The sequence below is a fragment of the Monodelphis domestica genome, chromosome 4 (assembly GCF_027887165.1).
Source record: "Monodelphis domestica isolate mMonDom1 chromosome 4, mMonDom1.pri, whole genome shotgun sequence".
In the NCBI taxonomy this organism is placed as follows: Eukaryota; Metazoa; Chordata; class Mammalia; order Didelphimorphia; family Didelphidae; genus Monodelphis; species Monodelphis domestica.
In genome coordinates, this window is record NC_077230.1 from 341816168 (window position 1) to 341835609 (window position 19442).

Sequence of the window (19442 nt, forward strand, 5' to 3'; positions counted from 1 at the left end):
TTTCCCAGGTGGGAAACTCCTTTCTAGCAATAGTCCTTGCAGTGGATTATCAATAAGGAAAAGCCTCCATCCATCAGGAAAACATACCTAGACTAAGATGGGAGCTAACTAAAATCAGTCAGCCAGACTTAAAGGGGAAGAGATAAAGAAATGATACCATTATGTTGGGGCTTCCATGATGCTCCTTCTTTTCTATACTGAGAGATGGGAAAATTTTTTTTTCCAGTAGATCTAAAATAACAGAAATTGATGGATGTTTACTTTGCCCAATAGATTCTTTTGGGTTCTCAATAGTTGGGAGTTGGAAGGGGGTTGGGAAAGAAGGTGTGAAGGCCAGGCTGAGAAAGGCAGATATCTATACCTCTGAGACACTCCTGAGGCACACGTTAGGCACATCATTTCCTTAGCCTTGGTATCCTCATTTATTAAATAGTACTAATAACTTCTTCACTAGCCACTTCCTAAAATTGTAGTGAAGCTCAGATGATACAGGAAAGCCCATCACAAAGGTCAAAATCCTATTATGTAAACCTAAGAAATTATAAGCATTGTCCTTGTTGTGGTTTCCTTCAGTGGAAGAAATAAGGAAAGAGGGTGGAATTTTCCTGCAGAGTCATGTGAAGTCTGGAGACAAAAGGGGTGAGTGATTGGGATGGTGCCACCCAAAGTTAAGTGGGAAAGCTTCCATGCTGCTGCTGTGGTCCTGTCTCTCCTGCTTCTGCCTCAGCTCTCTGCCCCTGCACACACAATAAGAGATTGTGTATGTGGACACAAGCATGCTTTTTGCATAATGAAGGAACCTTGAAACCCTCTCTCTCAGAGCTAGAAGAAACCTTGGAACCCAGACTGCCAGGGATCATAAGGTTAGAACACAATGCATAGACTTTCAGAAATAGAAGAAATCTAAGAACCAGACTTTCAGAGCTGGGAATGACCATAAGACAGACTGTTAGAGCACAAAACACAGACCTGCAGAGCTAGAAAAACCTTAGAACCCAGACTGTCAGAGCTGGGAGGGACCACAAGACATATCAGAGTACAGAATTTAGACCTTCAGAGGTAGGAAAAACCTTAGAACCCAGACTGTCAGAGCTGGGAGGGACCACAAGACATATCAGAGTACAGAATTTAGACCTTTAGAGGTAGGAAAAACCTTAGAACCCAGACTGTCAGAGCTGGGAGGGACCACAAGACATATCAGAGTACAGAATTTAGACCTTTAGAGGTAGGAAAAACCTTAGAACCCAGACTGTCAGAGCTGGGAGGGACCACAAGACATATCAGAGTACAGAATTTAGACCTTCAGAGCTAGAAAAACCTTAGAACCCAGACTGTCAGAGCTGGGAGGGACCACAAGACATATCAGAGTACAGAATTTAGACCTTCAGAGGTAGGAAAAACCTTAGAACCTAGCCTGTCAGAGCTAGGAGGGACCACAAGACATATTAGAGTACAGAATTTAGACCTTTAGAGGTAGGAAAAACCTTAGAACCCAGACTGTCAGAACTGGGAGGGACCATAGAACACTGAAAGTTAAAACAGAGAACAGACTGCCAAACTAAAAGGGACCTTAGAACATTGATTGTCAGAGCTAGAAAACTCAAAACCCAATTAGAGCTGAAAAGGACCTTAAAACACAAAGGAGGATGTCAGAGCTAGAAAAGGACAAAGAACACATATAGAACATAATTAACAATATCTGAGTTGGAAGAGACCTTAGGATATAACATGTTCAACCTGGAAGGGACTTGAAAACACAGTGTCAGAACTGGGAGAGACTAGATGTGACCAGAGATTTGGTCTAATCTGAATCTGTCTCTTCTATTGCTAGGCAAACTGAAGCCCAGACAGTCAGATGACTTGTTCTTAAGTATCCTTCTTCATTCTTCAATCAATTAACACTTGTCTCTGGAAGACCGAAGTTCAAGTTGACTTTACTCCTCTACTTTCCTCTTCTGTAAAATGGAAATAATGTCTGTAGTCTTCCAGCACTTAGCACTAGGTACATAACTGGTGTCAAAGAGATGTTTATTGAATAGAACTGAATTAGAGAATGCCCAACTCACAGAGTTGTGGTGAGTAACATGTGAGATAATGTATGTAATAACAGCCAGCATTTAGGTAGCACTTTAAGGTGTACAAAGTATTTTACAAATCTTGTCTCCTTTGATCCCCATAACAACTTTGGGAGCCAGAGGCTATGCCACTTTGGCACAGTGGACTTGGAGTCAGGAAGATTCATTGTCCTGATTTCAAATTGGGCCTCAGATACTTACTAACTATGTGACCTTGGGCAAGTCTGTTCCTTCTGTTTGCCTCAGTTTCCTCATCTATAAAATGAACTGAAGAAGCAAATAGCAAACCATTTCAGTATCTTTGCCAAGGAAACCTCTAATAGGATCATGAAGACATGACTCAAATGACTGAACAATAACAACAAAATCTTAAAGCACTTTGTAAGGGACAGCTAGGTGGCCTAATGGATAGTGTACCCGGCTTAGAGTAAGGAAATCCTGGGTTTAAATCTGGCCTCAGACATTTCCTACCTATGTGACCCTGTGCAAATCATTTAACCCCCATTGCCCTAGCCCTTGTAGCTTAGAAGTCATACTAAAAAAGAAGGTAAAGTTAAAAAAATATTTTGTAAAGACAGCTATTTCTACTAGGCTCCCCCCAAGTTGGATCAGGGTCCCGAAAGGACAAGGCAATAGCAAGCAGAAGAAAGAATGTGGTTGTTGGAAGACATTTGAATACAACTTCACTGACAGAAACTAAACCCCTCAGGGGAGATCCCTGGGCTTAGTCCTGGGCTCTGCCCCTACCCCATGCATTTGACTTTGGGCAAGCATCTTCCCTTCTGAACCTGTTTCCTCATTAGTCAAATAAGGGAGTTGGACCCAAAGTTCTACTGAATCTCCATCATTCCTTTTCTTGTTTGGTCCATATGCCTAGAGTTTGTTATTTGCACCAAATCTCTATCCACATGTGATTCTCTACCTACATCATCTACCTGGCCTTCTAGACACTGGTCCACATTTGGTTTGCATCTGTGCCAATGGTCCAGGCATTTCTTTCTCTCTCTCTCTCTCTTTTTTTAAGTTTTGGAAAATTTTATTTAATTAATTAATTTAGAATATTTTTTCATGGTTATATGAATCATGTTCTTTTCCTCCCCTCTCTTTTCCCCTCCCATAGCCAATGCACAATTCCTCTGGGTTTAACATGTGTCATTGATCAAGACCTATTTTCGTATTATTGATATTTGCACAAGGGTGATTGTTTAGAGTCTACATCCCCAATCATTTCCTCATCAACTCATGTGACCAGGCAGTTGTTTTTCTTCAGTGTTTCTGCTCCCACAGTTTTCCCTCTGAATGTGGATAGTGTTCTTCCTCATAGATCCCTCAGAATAGTTCTGGATCATTGCATTGCTGCTGGTAGAGAAGTCCATTACGTTCGGTTGAACCACAGTGTATCAGTCTCTGTGTACAATGTTGTCCTGGTTCTGCTCCGTTCGCTCTGCATCACTTCCTGGAGGTTGTTCCAGTCTCCATGGAATTCCTCCACTTTATTATTCCTTTTAGCACAATAGTATTCCATCACCAACATATACCACAGTTTGTTCAGCCATTCCCCAATGGAAGGGCATCCCCTCATTTTCCAATTTTTGGCCAACACAAAGAGTGCAGCTATGAATATTCTTGTACAAGTCTTTTCCCCTATTATCTCATCCGGGTAAAAACCCAGCAGGGCTGTTGTCTAGGCATTTCCGATCCCAGCAGGACCTGACACTTTGTAGTCTTGACCAAATCGGTTCACCTCCTTGGGTCTCAGTTTCCTCATTTGTGAAAGAAAAAGAGCTGGACTGGTTGGTCTCAGACTCTTACATTTCATAAAGATGGTTTCTTAACCGGGGAGGCAGGGCTAGAGGAGGGTTCATATGAATCCAATTTGAGGGTTTTAATGGACAACAAGCTTAATGACAGTCAGCAGTGTGGTGCAGGAAGGAAGGAAACAAGCAGTTTTGTAGTACCTGCTATCTTCTAGACACTGGTCTAATAAACAAATGTTATCTCCTTTGATCTTCACAAACAACCCTAGGACGTAGGTGCTCTTATCATCTCCATTTCACAGATGGGGAAATTGAGGCAGACAGAGATTAAATGACTTGCCCAGGATCAAATGACTCTTCCTCAATCTGGTCTCAGGTACTCCATCCATTGGCCCACCTAGCCTGGCTGTCAGATACAATTAATTCAGTCAATGATCAGAGAGATTCATGTTGTTCTGCTAGGGCCAACAAGGTGAGGTTCAAGAGTGGCAGATTTGGTTTAACAAGGGGGAAAGCTACCTAATCATGAGAGCTAGCCAAAATAGTTGGAGGGGAGTGTTGCATGGGGGGAAAGTGCGTTGCCCATCACGAGGAAACTTCAAGCAGAAACCAAACGGCTACTCCTTGGAGGTCTCATTGCACCCACCTCTGTACCCCAGGCCTGGAATGCTCTTCCTCCTTCCCTTGGACTATGGGAAGCCCTTGTTGCTGTTCAGTGGTTCATTCATGTCTGACTCCTTGTGACCCCCTGGATCCTAGCATAGACATGCTGTCCATGGGTTTTCTTGGTAAAGACACTGGCAGGGTGGGCCATTATCTTCTCCACTGCAATAAACAGAGGTTATGTGACTTGCCCTACATCACACATTTGGTAAGGCAGATTTTGGTTTAAGCTACTTTACAATGAGAGGCCATTGTCTGAGGCCAGATTTGAACCCGGGTCTTCTTGACTCCAGGCCCATGACTCTTTCTACTGATCTGCCTAGCTACTTCATATATCATGTCTACTCCATTAGAATGTAGGTCTTTCGAGGATGGGTGCCACGTTGATTTTCTTTGTTTTCTTCAATGCTTAGCATAGTACCAGGCACACTGAAAGCACTTAATAAATGTTTGATGAGGGGCAGCTCTCTAGCACTGTGGATAGAGCACCGGACCTGGACCTGGAGTTGAGAGGACCTGGGTTCAAATCTGGTCTCAGATACTTCCTAGTTGTGTGACCCTGAGCAAGTAATTTAACCTCATGGCCTCATTTGGTAATTGATTGATAATTTGGGCAAATGTCAAGAGTGCATGATCTCCGAAGACTCTTTTGAAGCTCTGTGTTCCAAAGTCTCCAGCTCTGACCCCCCAAATCCAGTCTACGTTATACTGCCTCACCTACCCTACTTCTCTTCTCAAGCTACCCACCTTCCCTTGCCTACTAAGACCTAGAGGTTAGGGGCTGGAGAAGGGTCTTCCTGAAGTGGGCCAAGGCTGAGCAGACGGCCCCAGTGTGCAAGTAAGAGGCAGGGCTGCCCTTGGTTCATACAATGCCAGGGCACTGAGCTCCTGCCTTGACAATGGGACTTCCTGACTAAACTCAGTCCGGCACTGCCCAAACAATGGGGAAGAGCCCAAGTTTCAAAGGCCAAGGAGCAAAATAACAGGTCCTGGGGGGAAGGAAGTGAGAGGAGGAATTCTGTTGGGGGGAGAGGAGGCCCAAGGAGGGCTGCAGGATCTAATATGAGGAAAGAAAGCTTCTTGGGGCCTGCAGAAGGTGGGTGCTCACAGGGGCCCCCATTTAAGGGCCCTGTGAAAGGAGAGAATGCAGGAACTGGGGATATTAGACATTCTAATGCCAGCTTTCGTTGTTATTTGTACGCCCCCAATGGGAGTAAAACTTTGTCTGGGGAGCCCCATGTTCTCCTGTTCTACAAGGTAGGAATGGAAGCATCATTCTGTGTCACTTTGGGGATTGGAACTCATCTAACCATAGACTGTCAGACCAACAATATCAGGTCTGAGAGGGACTGCAGGTCATCTGGAAGGGAATGGAGAACATGGAGCAACTGTGAGTAGGCAAGCAGCAAGAGAGAGACAGGAGTCAGCATGTTCCAGCCAAATTACATAGAATAACAATATTCAACATCTGTTTTCCAAAATTATTAGATCAAATTGTCTCCCTCTCTCCCTTCCCTCCCCCATCTTGGAGATGGTAAGCAATTTGATCTAGGTTATACCTGTATTATCATGTAAAACATACTTCAAAATTGGTCACTGTTGTAAGAGAATAATCATATAACACAAAAACCCCCCAATAAAAATGAAATGAACTAATGTGGAAAATGGCATGCTTTGATTTGCATTTGACCCCAGTAGTTCTTTCTCTGGCATTGTCATAAATACTTCAGAATTGTTCCAGATCATTTTATTGCTAAGAGCAGCTAAGTCGGTGATGGCAAACCTTTTAGAGACTGGGTACCCAAACTGGAACCCTCATGCCGCATGTGAGTCTCGCTACCCTTACCCCAGAAAGGGGGTGAAGGAAGCACTCCCATTGGGCTGCTGGACAGAGGGGCAGGTCATGTAAGAAATGTCCTCATGTATGCATGGAGAGGGGAAGGGAGCAGCCCCCTTCAGCACGTATGTGTGCCATAGGTTCGACAATATGGAGCTAAGTCTTTCACAGTTGATCATCCCAAAATATTGCTGTTACTGTGAACGATGTTCTGGTACTGCTTATTTAACTCTACATCAATTCATGCAGGTCTTTCCAGCTTTTTCCAAAATCATCCTGTTTATCATTCCTTATAGCAAAATAGTATTCTAAAACTATCATATATCACACTGTTCAGCCATTCTCCAATCGTTGGACATCCCTTCAGTTTCCAATTCTTGGCCACCACAAAAAGAGCTGCTGGAAATATTTTTATATAAGCAGGTCCTTTCGCCTTTTTTATGATCTCTTTGGGAAACAGGCCTAGTAGTGGTTTTACAGGATCAAAGGGTAAATGCTTTTTTTCATCCATTAATGAAAGAGAATGCTGGAATTCAACAGGTCTTTAGAACACAGAACATTAGAGCTGAGAGGAACTTCAGAGTTTTAGAATGTCAGAGCCAGGAGGAAATGTAGGTTAACTAGTTTAGACAAGTCAGTCATTTGGAATATGTGATCTTAAGGATTGAAGATATTCCTTGGTTATATCCTAGATCCTTTAGGAGGCTGTATTAATTCTTTAAAAAATTCATCTTCTGACTTAGAATCAATATAGTATATTGTTTCAAAGGCAGAAGAAGAGTGGTCAGGGCTAGGCAATGGGGATTAAGTGACTTGCCCAGTGTCACACAGCTGCCCCCTGCATTAGTTCTTTAGACCACCTAGGTACCCTGTAGTATAATGTAAGCTGTAATTCTGTTTCCTAGTGATTTGACAGAGCCAATGACAACTTTGCTAAGCCTCAGTTTCCTCAACTGTAAAAATGGAGGACTTGGATCAGATGGTCTTTGAAGTCCCTTCCTGATCTATGGCCCAATGAAAGATTTGCCTCTGCTACTAAAGCAACTACTTTGGGCTTGGCTAGGACATTCAGGGAGTCATCATTAATAATGCATTTCTGGGGGCAGTGAGGTGGTTCAGTGGATAGTGAAATAAGCAACCTGAAATAATAAATATAAAAATATAAATACGACTAAAATAATAGTTTAATTTAGCATAAGGGAAGGAAGGGAAGGGAATTGGGATGATCTATCTAAACCCCAAATCAAGCTGCTAGCCTACACTATTTAATACTTCTTTACCTACAAATCTACTTCCTACAACTAGTTAAATTAAACCCCCTTAGTTCATATATAAAAGTGAGAAGGAATTGAAGGTAGCATGAACAGGGTTCAGAGGAAAGGTCTCACTGACGGTTGTCCTCTGGAGTCTTGAGCAGCTCTGTTGGAAATCACTCTCAGCTTCTGCAGGATTCACAGGGATGGGCTGGTCACAAGGAAAAGGCACAGGATAGAGAGTCTCTAGCTATCTAGGTCCACCCTATAAAGTCTAGACTGGGATGCAACTCCTGGCTGCTTAACTGTCCCTCTCAGAAGAAGAAACTGCCCTGTCTCTTCTCCAGAGTTCTGGAACCTTGTTCTTCTGCCTGGCAGGATCCTGCTTTCCTTATACAATAGAGAGCCCGGCCTAAAGATGGAAGAACCTGGGTTCAAATTTTGTCTCAGATGCTTTCCTAGCTGTGTGACCCTGGGCAAGTCACTTAACCCCCTTTGCGGAGCCCTTCCCTTCCCTTTCAGAATCAATACTGTTACTGTGTATTCATTCCAAAGCAAAAGAGCAGTAAGGCTTTCCTGACTGACCTCACCCCATTCTGATTGCTTCTTTATACTAGATCTTCATAGTGTTCCCCTCTATATTCTAAACCAGGCCATCATAAATTGGTACCTACAATATAATAGCTGTCTTTGGAATTGTTTCATGAATTCTGGAATTCAGAGACCATTTCTTATCTCTACAAAGGCTAAGCACAAAGCCTTGTATATAGTAGGTTCATAGAATCCCAAGTCATCTCCTTCATTTTTATAAATGAATAAACTGAGGCCTAGAGACACAAAGTGATTTCCCCAAGGCTAGCTGATATTTAGGATTCTATGAACCTATTATATAACAAGCCTGTGCTCAGCCCCTGGAGAAATACAATGGTTAATAAGAAATCATCTCTGAATAGGAACTCATAATCTATTCTAATGTATTGTTCACTATGACCTTGGGTAGATCATTTCCAATTCTGAGAGCTGAGTTTCCATCCCTTCACCATGATCACAAAAGTGACTCTTCTGGCCATCACAGCCTAAGCTCCTCATCCTTGTTCTGGCAGTCTGTGTTCTAGGCTCTCCCTCCCAGCTGTGGCATTCTGGGTTCTAAGTTGTCCTTCCCAGCTCTGGCATTCAGTATTCTAAGCTCTCCCTCCTAGCTCTGGCATTCTATGTCCTAAGCTCTCCCTCCCAGCTCTGGCAGTCTGTGTTCTAAGCTCTCTCTCCAAGTGCTAGCATTCTGGATTCTAAGTTCTCCTTCCTAGCTCTGGCATTCTGTGTTCTAAGCTCTCCCTCCAAGTTCTGGAATTCTGTGTTCTAAGCTCTCCCTCCAAGCTCTAGCATTCTGGATTCTAAGCTCTCCTTCCCAGCTCTGGCATTCTGGGTTCTAAGCTCTCCCTCCAAGTTCTGGAATTCTGTGTTCTAAGCTCTCCCTCCAAGTTCTGGAATTCTGTGTTCTAAGCTCTCCCTCCAAGCTCTAGCATTCTGGATTCTAAGTTCTCCTTCCCAGCTCTGGCATTCTGGGTTCTAAGCTCTCCCTCCAAGTTCTGGAATTCTGTGTTCTAAGCTCTCCCTCCAAGTTCTGGAATTCTGTGTTCTAAGCTCTCCCTCCAAGCTCTAGCATTCTGGATTCTAAGTTCTCCTTCCCAGCTCTGGCATTCTGGGTTCTAAGTCCCCTTTCCAGCCCTGATCATTTTAAATCTGCTTCTATGATGCATTTGGCATTCTGAGTAAAGGCACTTGGGAGGATGGTACATGGATTATCGCATGCATATTCTCTAAAAGCTGATGGTGTGTCTCATTTCTCTTCCCCCGCTGTTCAGAGCCATGAACCTGTGGGTCTTACTTCTCCTGGTTGTGGCGAACCTTGGACGAGCCAGCCATAGGCCCCTGGAAAAGCCTCCCTGTGATATGGTAAGAAAGTCCCTTTGGCAGAGGAGACTCTCCTGTCTTGAGAGGGAAGAATCATTCCCATGAAATGGGAACAACAAGGGCTGCATTCATGCCTCTTCCTTCCCCCATCCCTGGAAATCCTCCCGCACAGACTGGATGACAGGTTGCTAATGGGGTCACTAGTAAGATTCATGCTTCCAGGAAGAGTTAGACAAGATAACATCTGAGGTCTCCAGCTCTGGAACCCTAGGCGGGGAGTGCAAATGCCATTATCTCCTAGACAAGTGAGCAAACTGTAGATAACAAAGACATCAACAGACCTCTGGAGGGCTTTCTGGAAGCATCAGGATGGCCATTTTGACTTGAGGGGAGATAAGCAATCCCTTTCCCAAATGGGAACAAGCGCTTTCCCTTTGCCTGCCTTCTCAACTACCCCAAACCAACTGTGGGAAACTGAAGGTCTCACCAATCCCTTGGGATGGGTTTGATCACTTTGTTTCTTCTGCTTAATCTAAACCAACCTGCATTCAGTTATTTGGTGCTTTTCATTCTGCCCTATCTCCCTCAATGGCACTTCGGGCATGGACACCCAGAGGATAGCTCCCCTCCCCTCCCTTCCCCTCCTACAAGTTCTCTGGGTTGCTGTGGGATGCTGCTCCAAACTGTACTTGAGGAGTCCATAAGCTTCCTACTAACATCCAGCCAGGAAACACAATAAGCTCACAGAAAAAGAAAAAAAAAACTTTAATAAGATGACACGGCAAAAAAGTGCCTACAAAGCAAAATTCTCCCCTTAAAATGTGGGCACACACTTCCCCAAGTACCTACAACATCCTTGGGAAGAGGAGAGTGCAACGAGTGAGGCATACGTGCAGGGAGCACATGCCAACAATCATTTATTAAGTCAGTAAACCTTTAGGAAGTATATAGTATGTGCCAGGTACGGAGAGAAGGACAGAGAATATAGGAATACAAGTACAAGCAGGAAAAGGATGGTTCCTGCCCTCAACATGCTTAAATTCCTAGGGGAGAAGACAGTGCACAAAAAGATGCTGAAAGGGGACAGGACAGGAGGAGAAGGTACTCAAGCTGGGACATGGTTGAGGAAGTCTAGAGAATCAGTAGTAGATTGTGCAGAAATGGAATGAAGACATGATTAACTGGACATTTTCCTTTAAGTGTGTGTGTGTGTGTGTGTGTGTGTGTGTGTGTGTGTGTGTGTGTGTGTGTGTGTGTGTGTGAGTCTTGAAGGAATCAGCCAATCAGAGGAAGGGGCTATAGCTGCAGAGTGTGTGTGATTTTTTTTTCACCCCTAATGGAGTCCTTCCAAAGCTCCCAGAGGGTACATCATTTCAGCTGGGCAGATTGCTCAAGGTTATTCAATTCTGGATTGAATCCATAATCAGCTCTTTTCCATACTGCCAGAGGTTCTGCTTTTGGAAGCTACTTCTTTCCTTGAGTAGCGACTCTCTCTGTCTCTCTGTCTCTCTTTCTCTCTGTCTCTCTCTGTCTCTCTGTCTGTCTGTCTCTGTCTGTCTGTCTGTCTGTCTGTCTGTCTCTCCCCCTTCCTCCCTCCCCTCTCTTCCTCCCTCCCTCCTCTCTGTCTTTCCCTTCCTCTCTCTCTCCCTCTCTCTCCCCCTCCCTACTTCCCCCCTCTCTGTCTCTCCCTCCCTCTCTCTCTGTCTCTCTCTCCCTCCCTCCCTCTCTCTGTTTCTCTCCCTCCCTCCCTCTCTCTCTCCATCCCTCCCTCCCTCTCTCTCACTCTCTCTCTTCCCTCCTCTCCCTCTTTTTATCCCCCCTTTCTTGCCCTTTCCCCCTCTCCCTCTCTTTCCCCTTCTCTCTTTCCCTTTCTTCCTTCCCCCTTTCTCTTCCTCCCTTTCCCCTCTCTCTCTTTTCCTCTCTCATCCTCCTTTCTCTCTCTTCTCCCCCTCTCCCCCTTCTCTCCCTCTCTAGCTTTCCTCTCTGTCTCTGACTCTTCTCTCTCCTCTCTCCTCTCTCTCTGTACACATATATACATATACTACATACATGTGTGTATTACACACACTTTGCATTACATATAAAACACGTGTACATGTGAGATACATAAATACACATGTCTTTAAACATGTGAGTATATGCATTGTATATTATAGATACATAAATGCTCATCTATATGTATAGATATTCTTATCTATCTCTAGAGAATCAGTTTCTCTGTTCTGTCAATTATGCTTTAAACTTTCCAGTTGCTGAAAATGGTGTCTCCCTCTGGGCAGGCAGCTCTGAGGCGAGGCTCCATGGCCAGTGAGGTTGGGGAAGAGAAATAAATGCCCTTCTGCCCCCAGTCGGGGTCCTCCTCCACAACTTCTCGGATCCTGGGCTGCCTCAGACGCTCCAACTGATGAATGCTGTAACAGCTTCCATTGGCTCCAGGCTTAGTAGTTAAAGACCTCAAGGCTGGGGAGATTTGTTTCTAGTCCTGATAATCAGAGAAAGGTGTTCATGCCTTAGAAAGGGTCCCTGGGTATTAGTCCATTGTTCAACAGGCATTGTTGAACGCCATGTTAACATATTAACACTTCATCATCAGTGATTACATCTCGTGACTAGATCCACTGAGGAGGGGAGGAGGGAGCCTTCCTTTGCACAAGCCATATTTTATGGCCATTCTTCTGGAAATCTTCCTATTTGCAGATAGGCACATAGCTCTGGGAGTGGCCACATTAGTTTTGTCCCAGATAAAGAGCAATTTAATGCTTATAATGACAGAGAATGTTAAAGCTGGAGGCTGGAGTTGTTCCAGTGCTAATGGATAGCAGAGCTGGGGTTTCGAATCCAGGTCCCTGAGGGTCCAGTGCTCTTTGCTGTGTGTTCTGCTTCCCCTGGACTTCTCTCTCCCTTCTGTAGCCCCAATTTAAGCCTCAATTCTAGTCCCAGAATTTTGACTCTGGCCTAGGCTGAACCAAGGCTGGCCCCAAACAGATAACAACAACAGTAATAATAATAGCTAGTATTTATATAGTCCCTACTCTGTACCAAGCATTGTGCCAAATGTTTTACAAATATTATATTATCTGCTTTTCACAATAACCCTGGGAAATGTGTAAATGTTGTTATTTCCATTTGAGGGATTGATGAGGAAACTGAGGCGAACAGAGGTTACATGACTTGCTTAAGGTGACACAGCTAGTAAATATCTGAGACCAAATTTGAACTCAAGTCTTCCCCATATTTACTAGCTGTAAAACATTTGGCACTCACTCCATTGTAAAACCCAGATTCCTCTTGAACACAGAAAAGCCTTTTAGGAAGACTTGGAACTGCAGTTTAGTAGGATTTAGTGAGGAGGAGGAGGGAAAGTCTGGAGACTCTATGGGGGCAACAACTTGAGTAAAATCTTGTTCATTTGTTTTTAACTCTTCAGGACCCCATTTGGGGCATTTCTTTCTCCAGCTTATTTTACAGACAAGGAAACTGAGGCAAATGAGTTAAGGGACCTGTCTAGGGCCACACAGCTAGTAAGTATCTGAATTCAGGTCTTTCTGACTCTAGGACTAGGGCTCTATCCACCACATCACCTAGCTGCCCTGAGTCAAGTCTTAAAAAGGAATAATAGAGCATCTAATTCACATGTTCAAAATTTACAGTTGAGAGGACCCTAGGACATAGAATGCCAGAGCTGGTAAGGACCTCAGAGATAATTTAGTCCAATATTCTTACTTTACATTGAAGGAAACTGAGGCATTCAAGCCTTGAGATTCAAATTGAATTCATTTCCACAAATATTTATTAAGCAAAATGTGTGTGTCCTCTGCTCAGAACTAGAACAGAAAGATCAAAACCAACATGGCCCCTGACTCCAAAGAGCTTCCAAGGGCTTACTTTCTCTTTGTGTGATGTGTGATTGGTGTCAGTACTTGGGAGTATACAGGGAAAGGTGAGAGCCCAGCCTGGCCAGAAAAGTTTGGGAAAAACTGAAGGTAGATTGGAAAAGTCTGATGGGGCCAGATTATGGGGGGCTTAAATGCTAGATTCAGGGACTTGGGCTTCATCTTCAAAGCCCTTGATCAGAGAAGAGGAAGGTAGAAGAGGCTATCTTCTTAATATCAACTCTTTCCCAGCATCCACTTACTCTGAACAAGTCCTTTGCTCATTTCAAAGTCATGCAGGCATCGCTGATGTTGGAATTGCTTTGTTAGACCGTTCTTTACCAAGGAGTAGCCTTTGGGGAGCAGGGTTTGCTAGCTCCCACGGGGTCTCCAGAATACTTCTTTTTCTCCAACTGTTGTTGAAAGTCTTTCTCAAGGGGGAAGCTCAGTGGATAGAGAGCCAGGTCTAGAGGTAGGAAGCCCTGGGGAGTTCAGACACTTCCCAGCTGGGTGACCCTGGGCCAGTCACTTAACCCCCATTGCCTAGCCCTTTCTACTCTTCTGCCTTAGAGCCATACACAGAATTGATGGATTCTAAGATGGAAGGGAAGGGGTTAAAGGAAAAAAGAAAGAAAATCTTTCTCAAATATTTTAGCCCCATTTCCAGACAAGAAACTTGGGTTCTAGTTTTGGCATTCTTACTGCCTCAGCGTGCGATGTTGGACAAGTTACCTTTCTTCTCTCAGCCTCAGTTTCCTCTTCTGTTAATTGAAGAAGCACAATTGGATGGTCTCTAAGGGCCTTTCCAATGCTGCCATTCCATGATCTCTGTTCGGAAAGCTCTTCCGTGCCTCCAGGACTGGAGCCCAGAAACAGCAATCCGCAGCTGCCGAAGCAAACCCCAGCAATCCCTTCTTCCTCAAGGAGTCTCATTTTCCCCTTCTGCAAACTAAGGGCATTCAGCGTCAAGTTCCTTGTCAGCCAGAAGCCATGGAGTTTGGTGATGTTGATAACATCATGAAAGCAATAATCCTAGCCTGGGGGTCACTGACGGCCAGCTGCCCAGAGTCAACTGTGAAACGTTCACTGTGAACATTCACACGTAAGAAGTCAGCACACACTCTAAATCGGGCTGAGATTTATCGTCTGCACATAAAGTGATGGAGGAAACGTTAATAATGCAAGTGAAAGCTAAAGATGGGTCCTGAGCATAGATGGTTTTCAGAGAGCTGGTTGTTAAATATTTACCAGCATATCATTGATTGTGAAGCTTCTTTCTATGGCCCTTTAATATCTATGGTGGGTTTTTCTCACTACCCTGAATGATATAGAATATGAGTTCCCATTTTACAGGTAAGAAAATTGATACATGGAGAGATTTTCACTGGTCTGGAGTTGCACAATTAGGAGGCATCAGAACTGAGACCAGAGACTAGTTTTCTGACTCCTCTCTCTCTGATACTTAGGACCTGTGCCAATATGGGCCAGTCCTGTGACCTTTGGGCCTCAGGGTCCTCATTTGTAAAAGTAGGTTGGGCTGACGGGCATTTGAGGGTCCCTGCCAGGTCTCAATCTGTAACCCCACGCCCTGCTATTCATCACTGTTATCTGGGCTCTGGGAAGAAGGGGATCACAGGGGGCAGCAAGGTAGGACAGTGGATTGAGCACCAGACCTGGAGATGAAAAGATCCTGGGTTCAAATTTGGCCTCAGACACTTCCTAGCTATGTGGCCCTGGGCAAGTCATTTAACCCCCCATTGCCTGGCCATTGCAATGCTTCTGTCTTAGAACTGCTGCTAAGACGGAAGGTGAGAATTTTTAAAAATGAAGAGGGGGCCTTACACCCTTGTAAAGTGTGTGTGTGTGTGTGTGTGTGTAAGATCACAGAGGGAAAGGTCACTAGGCTAGTGAGAAATTTGAACCCAGGTCCTGAAACCCCAAATCTGGCACTCTTTCCATGATGACACTATGCTCCATGGCCAGCTGGGGAGGAGGGAGCTGCCTGCATTCAGCCATGTGGAAATGATGACCTGACTTGGTTAATCAACACAGGCCCCATAGACTGAGTCCTGGGCCAAGCCTTTGACAGTGGAAAGGCCAGAGCCCCCGGGGCGGGTGGGACAGTCCATCTGGCAGTGCCACCTCATCTGGTTCCAATGTTCTCTCGCCTTTGACAGCCCAGGCCAAGAGCCCCTGACTCAGAAAGAGGCCAGGCAGCTGCAGCAGCAGATTTAAGGCACTTGCCTCAGTTCTCTACCAAACCCTTCCCCACTGCTAGATCCAGGCCAGCCTGCCAGCTGTTGGCTCCCACCCGTCCTGATTTATAAAGCCACAGGTTCCTCTCCTCCTGCTCTTTAATCACGAGATATACTTTGCCCCTTCCTACCCCCAAGATGCACACGGGATTGTCTAATTGGGAGCTATAAAGATCTCAGCCTTCCTTTTCTTGGCTTCTTTGCATTTCCATCTACCGTCTCATCCCTGGAAAGTACCCTCTCCTTATTTCCTCCTCTTCCTTCAAGGCTCAGCTCATGAGCCTCCATGTCTTCCCTGGTTTCCTTACCACCTCCACCCTCTCTTCATTACAAATTTTCAGAAATGTCCTTAGTCTGAGTCTCTCCTTTGCCCTGTCACCCTCTACCTTATACCATCTGTTTGCATGTTGCTGAATACTCTGTGAGAAAAAGAACGATGCCATTTACAATTCTTGTTTGCCAGGTATCTAGCCCAGCTTCCTGTATTGGCAGACAGTAGATGTTTCATGAAGGATTCCACTGGTCCAGTTTATTTCATTGCTAATACTTGATCATACTTGTATAAGACTATAAGGTGTGCATTCCAATCCAATGAACATTTATTAAACACCTATGATTTAGCAGACACTGTGCCAATTGCTGAGGATACAATTAATTCCTGCCCTCAAGTAGATTACATTCTAAAGGGAGAGGCAACACACAAAAGAAAGTAGGAGGGAGAGCAGGAGTAGAGAGAGATACTGGACACCAGGAGGGGAAATACTTGGCTTGGGGTATCTTGTTCCTTGGAGTTGAAATCAGACAGGGGGCATGTAGAGAAGTAGAAGTAGAAGGGGAATAAGAACAGAGGTGGTGAGAAGGGGAGTAATATAAGGGAGGGAGAAGTTGGGGGGATTAAAAGACCCTATAGAGAAATTGAAAGGGAGTAAGAAAGTAAGAAAGAAGGTGGTGGGAAGGGGAGCAATATAAAGGAGGAAGAAGTTGGGAGCATGATTAAAGACCCTATAGAGAAGTAGGAAATTTATAAGAAGGGTGCAATATAAGGGAGGGGGCAAGGGGGGAGTGATTAAAAGTAAAACAGTGGTGGAGTAGAAAGACAGAGTGAAAAGAGAAAGGCCAGAGTTAAAAGAGGAAATCAAGATGGAGGGGAATACACAGATGGTAATCATAACTGTGAATGTGAATGGGATGAACTCACCCATAAAACTGAAGCAGATAGCAGAGTGGATTAAAAAACAGAATTCTAGCCTATGTTGTTTACAAAAAACACATTTGAGGTAGCTAGACACATACAGAGTAAAGGTAAGAGGCTGGAGCAGAATCTATTGGGCTTCAACTGGGACAAAAAAAGAAAGAATAGTAATCATGAAATCAAACAGAGCAGCAGATGCTTGGTGAAACTCTATTTACTATCCTCCAAGAAGGAAAGTATTGGGAAGAGTTTGGTACCCAGCCCTCAAGAAGGGAGAGAAGGTGGAGTCAAGCAAGAAGCATGGCAATGGTATTAGAAGTGAAGAGTATAGCCTGGGAGCTTAACTTCAGTGGAGTTGAAACCAAGCAGAGAAGCAAACCCAAGATGGAGTTTGCAAAGCATTTTTCAATTTTCATTCTTACAGCCCCAGGTTGTGAGGTAGGTAGTATCATTATCCCATTTTATAGATATAAATACAATAGAGAGTAGATAATGTTCATTTGAGTTTTCTAAGTCAATATGACTTGGTCCAAGTTTCTCTTTGAGTTTGATACCTTGCTGTAAAGAGAAGCTTCAGGCCTTCACCTCTGTGTATTCTATTGATCATAACCAAAAATGTTTAAAAATATACAAACCTTTGCCCTTGCCTCAGAATTTGTAGTAGAGTAAAATGTAACCACAATGCCAAAACGTCCATTTTATAGATGAAAAAGATGAGACTCAGAAAGAGTAATTGACTTGCCAAGCTAGTAAGTGCTTGAGGTGGAATTTGAACCCAAGCCTTCCTGTTTCCAAGACCAATGCTCTATTCATTAGAATATGCTGCTTCCCTAACCCAGTGACTTGCCCATACAGCTTATTTATTTGATAGATGAGAAAAAAGCCTTCAGAGAGAAAATCAATTGATAATAATTTATGAAGTTCCTCCTCTGTGTTGGGCAAGGATGAAAAATTAATTCCTAAGGCTCAGGTTAAGTGATGTGCCCAGAGTCACAGGGGCAGTAACAGAAGAGATCTGAAACAAGATCCTTCAACCCCCAAACTGGTGCTCCTTCCCCTGCACTGTGGTGTCTTGTTCTAGATCTTAGGAAGATTCCTATCCTCCCTTGGCTTCCATCTCCAGATGCAGGTGACAGGAGAGGGACCAAGTCAAAAATCCTCTTCCTTTTGAAAAAGAGTTATGATTTGAGCCTTTCCCTAGTGGCTGGGATAGGGGCAAAGGAAAAGGGTCTCTGTGGAAGGAAGACATTAATTCCTTTCCTGTCCATCCACCCAACCTCCACCATCACTTCCTGAAGTTTCCCACATGCAACAGTCAGCCCTATAAATAGATTTCCTGGAAGCCACCCCTGGGTTTTGCACTGGTTCCCCAACAGAGCAGGGACTACCTGTTGAAATGGTAACAAGCCTTCCTATTCATTGCCATGTCCTACTCTGATTGAGGTTCTAGAGCTCAGCACCTCCAAGGCAGATCCCAAACCCTAAGAGAAGAATACCAAGAGCAAGGAATGTAGAGTAAAGAGCCTCTCAGTTTGAATTCTGGTTCTGTCTCTGTGTGGACCTGGGCAAAATACTTTTCCTCCCTCAGCATCTTCATCTGTAGAATGAATGTACTCATGCTGGCATTCCAATTGTAGTTTCATTGTCCTTAATTCATGGGGTCCTAGACCTAAGTCCTGGCAATAAAGCATGTTTCCAGTGAAGTTTGTGGTAATCACTCAGTTCTGCTTGGCTTGGTGTCTAAAGCCAGGGAGCCTTTATTCATCCAGAATGAAGACATTTAGGCTCTGAGTATGTTGGGGTCAATGGTAGACTTGGACCACATGGGATGAGGGAGGCCAGTGGGAAGAGAGCTTGATTTGGTCTCACCTGATCTCTCTTACTTCTGATACTTGCTGAAAAGTCATTTAGACTCCCACCCTCAGTTTTACCCATCTGTAAAACAGGTCTAATAATATCTATAATCTAGGGCAATCGTAAAGCTCAAATGATATATTATATAAAGTGTTTTGCAAACATTCAGGTGTTCTACATGGTGTCAGGGATTATTCTAAGGGGATAATGTACAGTGTAAGGAAAGAGTGCTGGGCCTCTAGACAGAAGGCTGTGATTTAGAACCACCAGGGTCTGGTCATTGCACTTCTTGATGTCTCCAGGATATTTTCTAAGGCTACAAATGACAAAAGATTGTCACTCTCCATCAACGAATTGAGGTTCCATATTGGGAGTCCCTTACATTGATAAAATCACAGACCTATGTCAAAGTCAAAATGTAAAGTACTTTGTTACTACTACTTTATGAAGTAGAAAGCATTACATAAATGACAGCTAGTTATCAGCAGGGGTGGTGTTAATGGTGGTGGTGATAAGGTAGTGGTGGTGGTAATGGTAGTAGTAGTAGTGGGAGTAAGTAGTAGTTGTAGTGGTGGTGGTAGTAAGTAGTAAATAGTGATAGTAGTGGTAGTAAGTAGTAATAAGTCATAGTAGTAAGTAGTAGTAGTAATAGTTGTACTACTGGTAGGAGTGGTGGTAGTAATAATAAGAGTAATGGTGGTGGTGGTGGTAGTAATAATAGTAGTAGTGGCAGGAGGAGGAGGAGGAGTGGTAGGAGTAGTGATAGTAAAAAT

General features: G+C 44.0%; 1 protein-coding gene across 2 annotated transcripts in view; it reads left to right on the top strand.

The window, feature by feature from the left end:
* Nucleotides 1-19442, top strand: part of LOC130453595 (transforming growth factor beta activator LRRC32-like) — a 41982-nt gene that overhangs the window by 8560 nt on the left and 13980 nt on the right. The window contains exons 2-3 of one of the 2 annotated variants that reach the window (XM_056794947.1): nucleotides 574-639; nucleotides 9448-9538. In XM_056794947.1, the coding sequence (XP_056650925.1) occupies nucleotides 9452-9538 (87 nt within the window). In that variant the 5' untranslated portion in view covers nucleotides 574-639; nucleotides 9448-9451. The remainder of the gene's footprint in view (nucleotides 1-573; nucleotides 640-9447; nucleotides 9539-19442) is intronic. The other variant, XM_056794946.1, reaches the window with a different exon arrangement.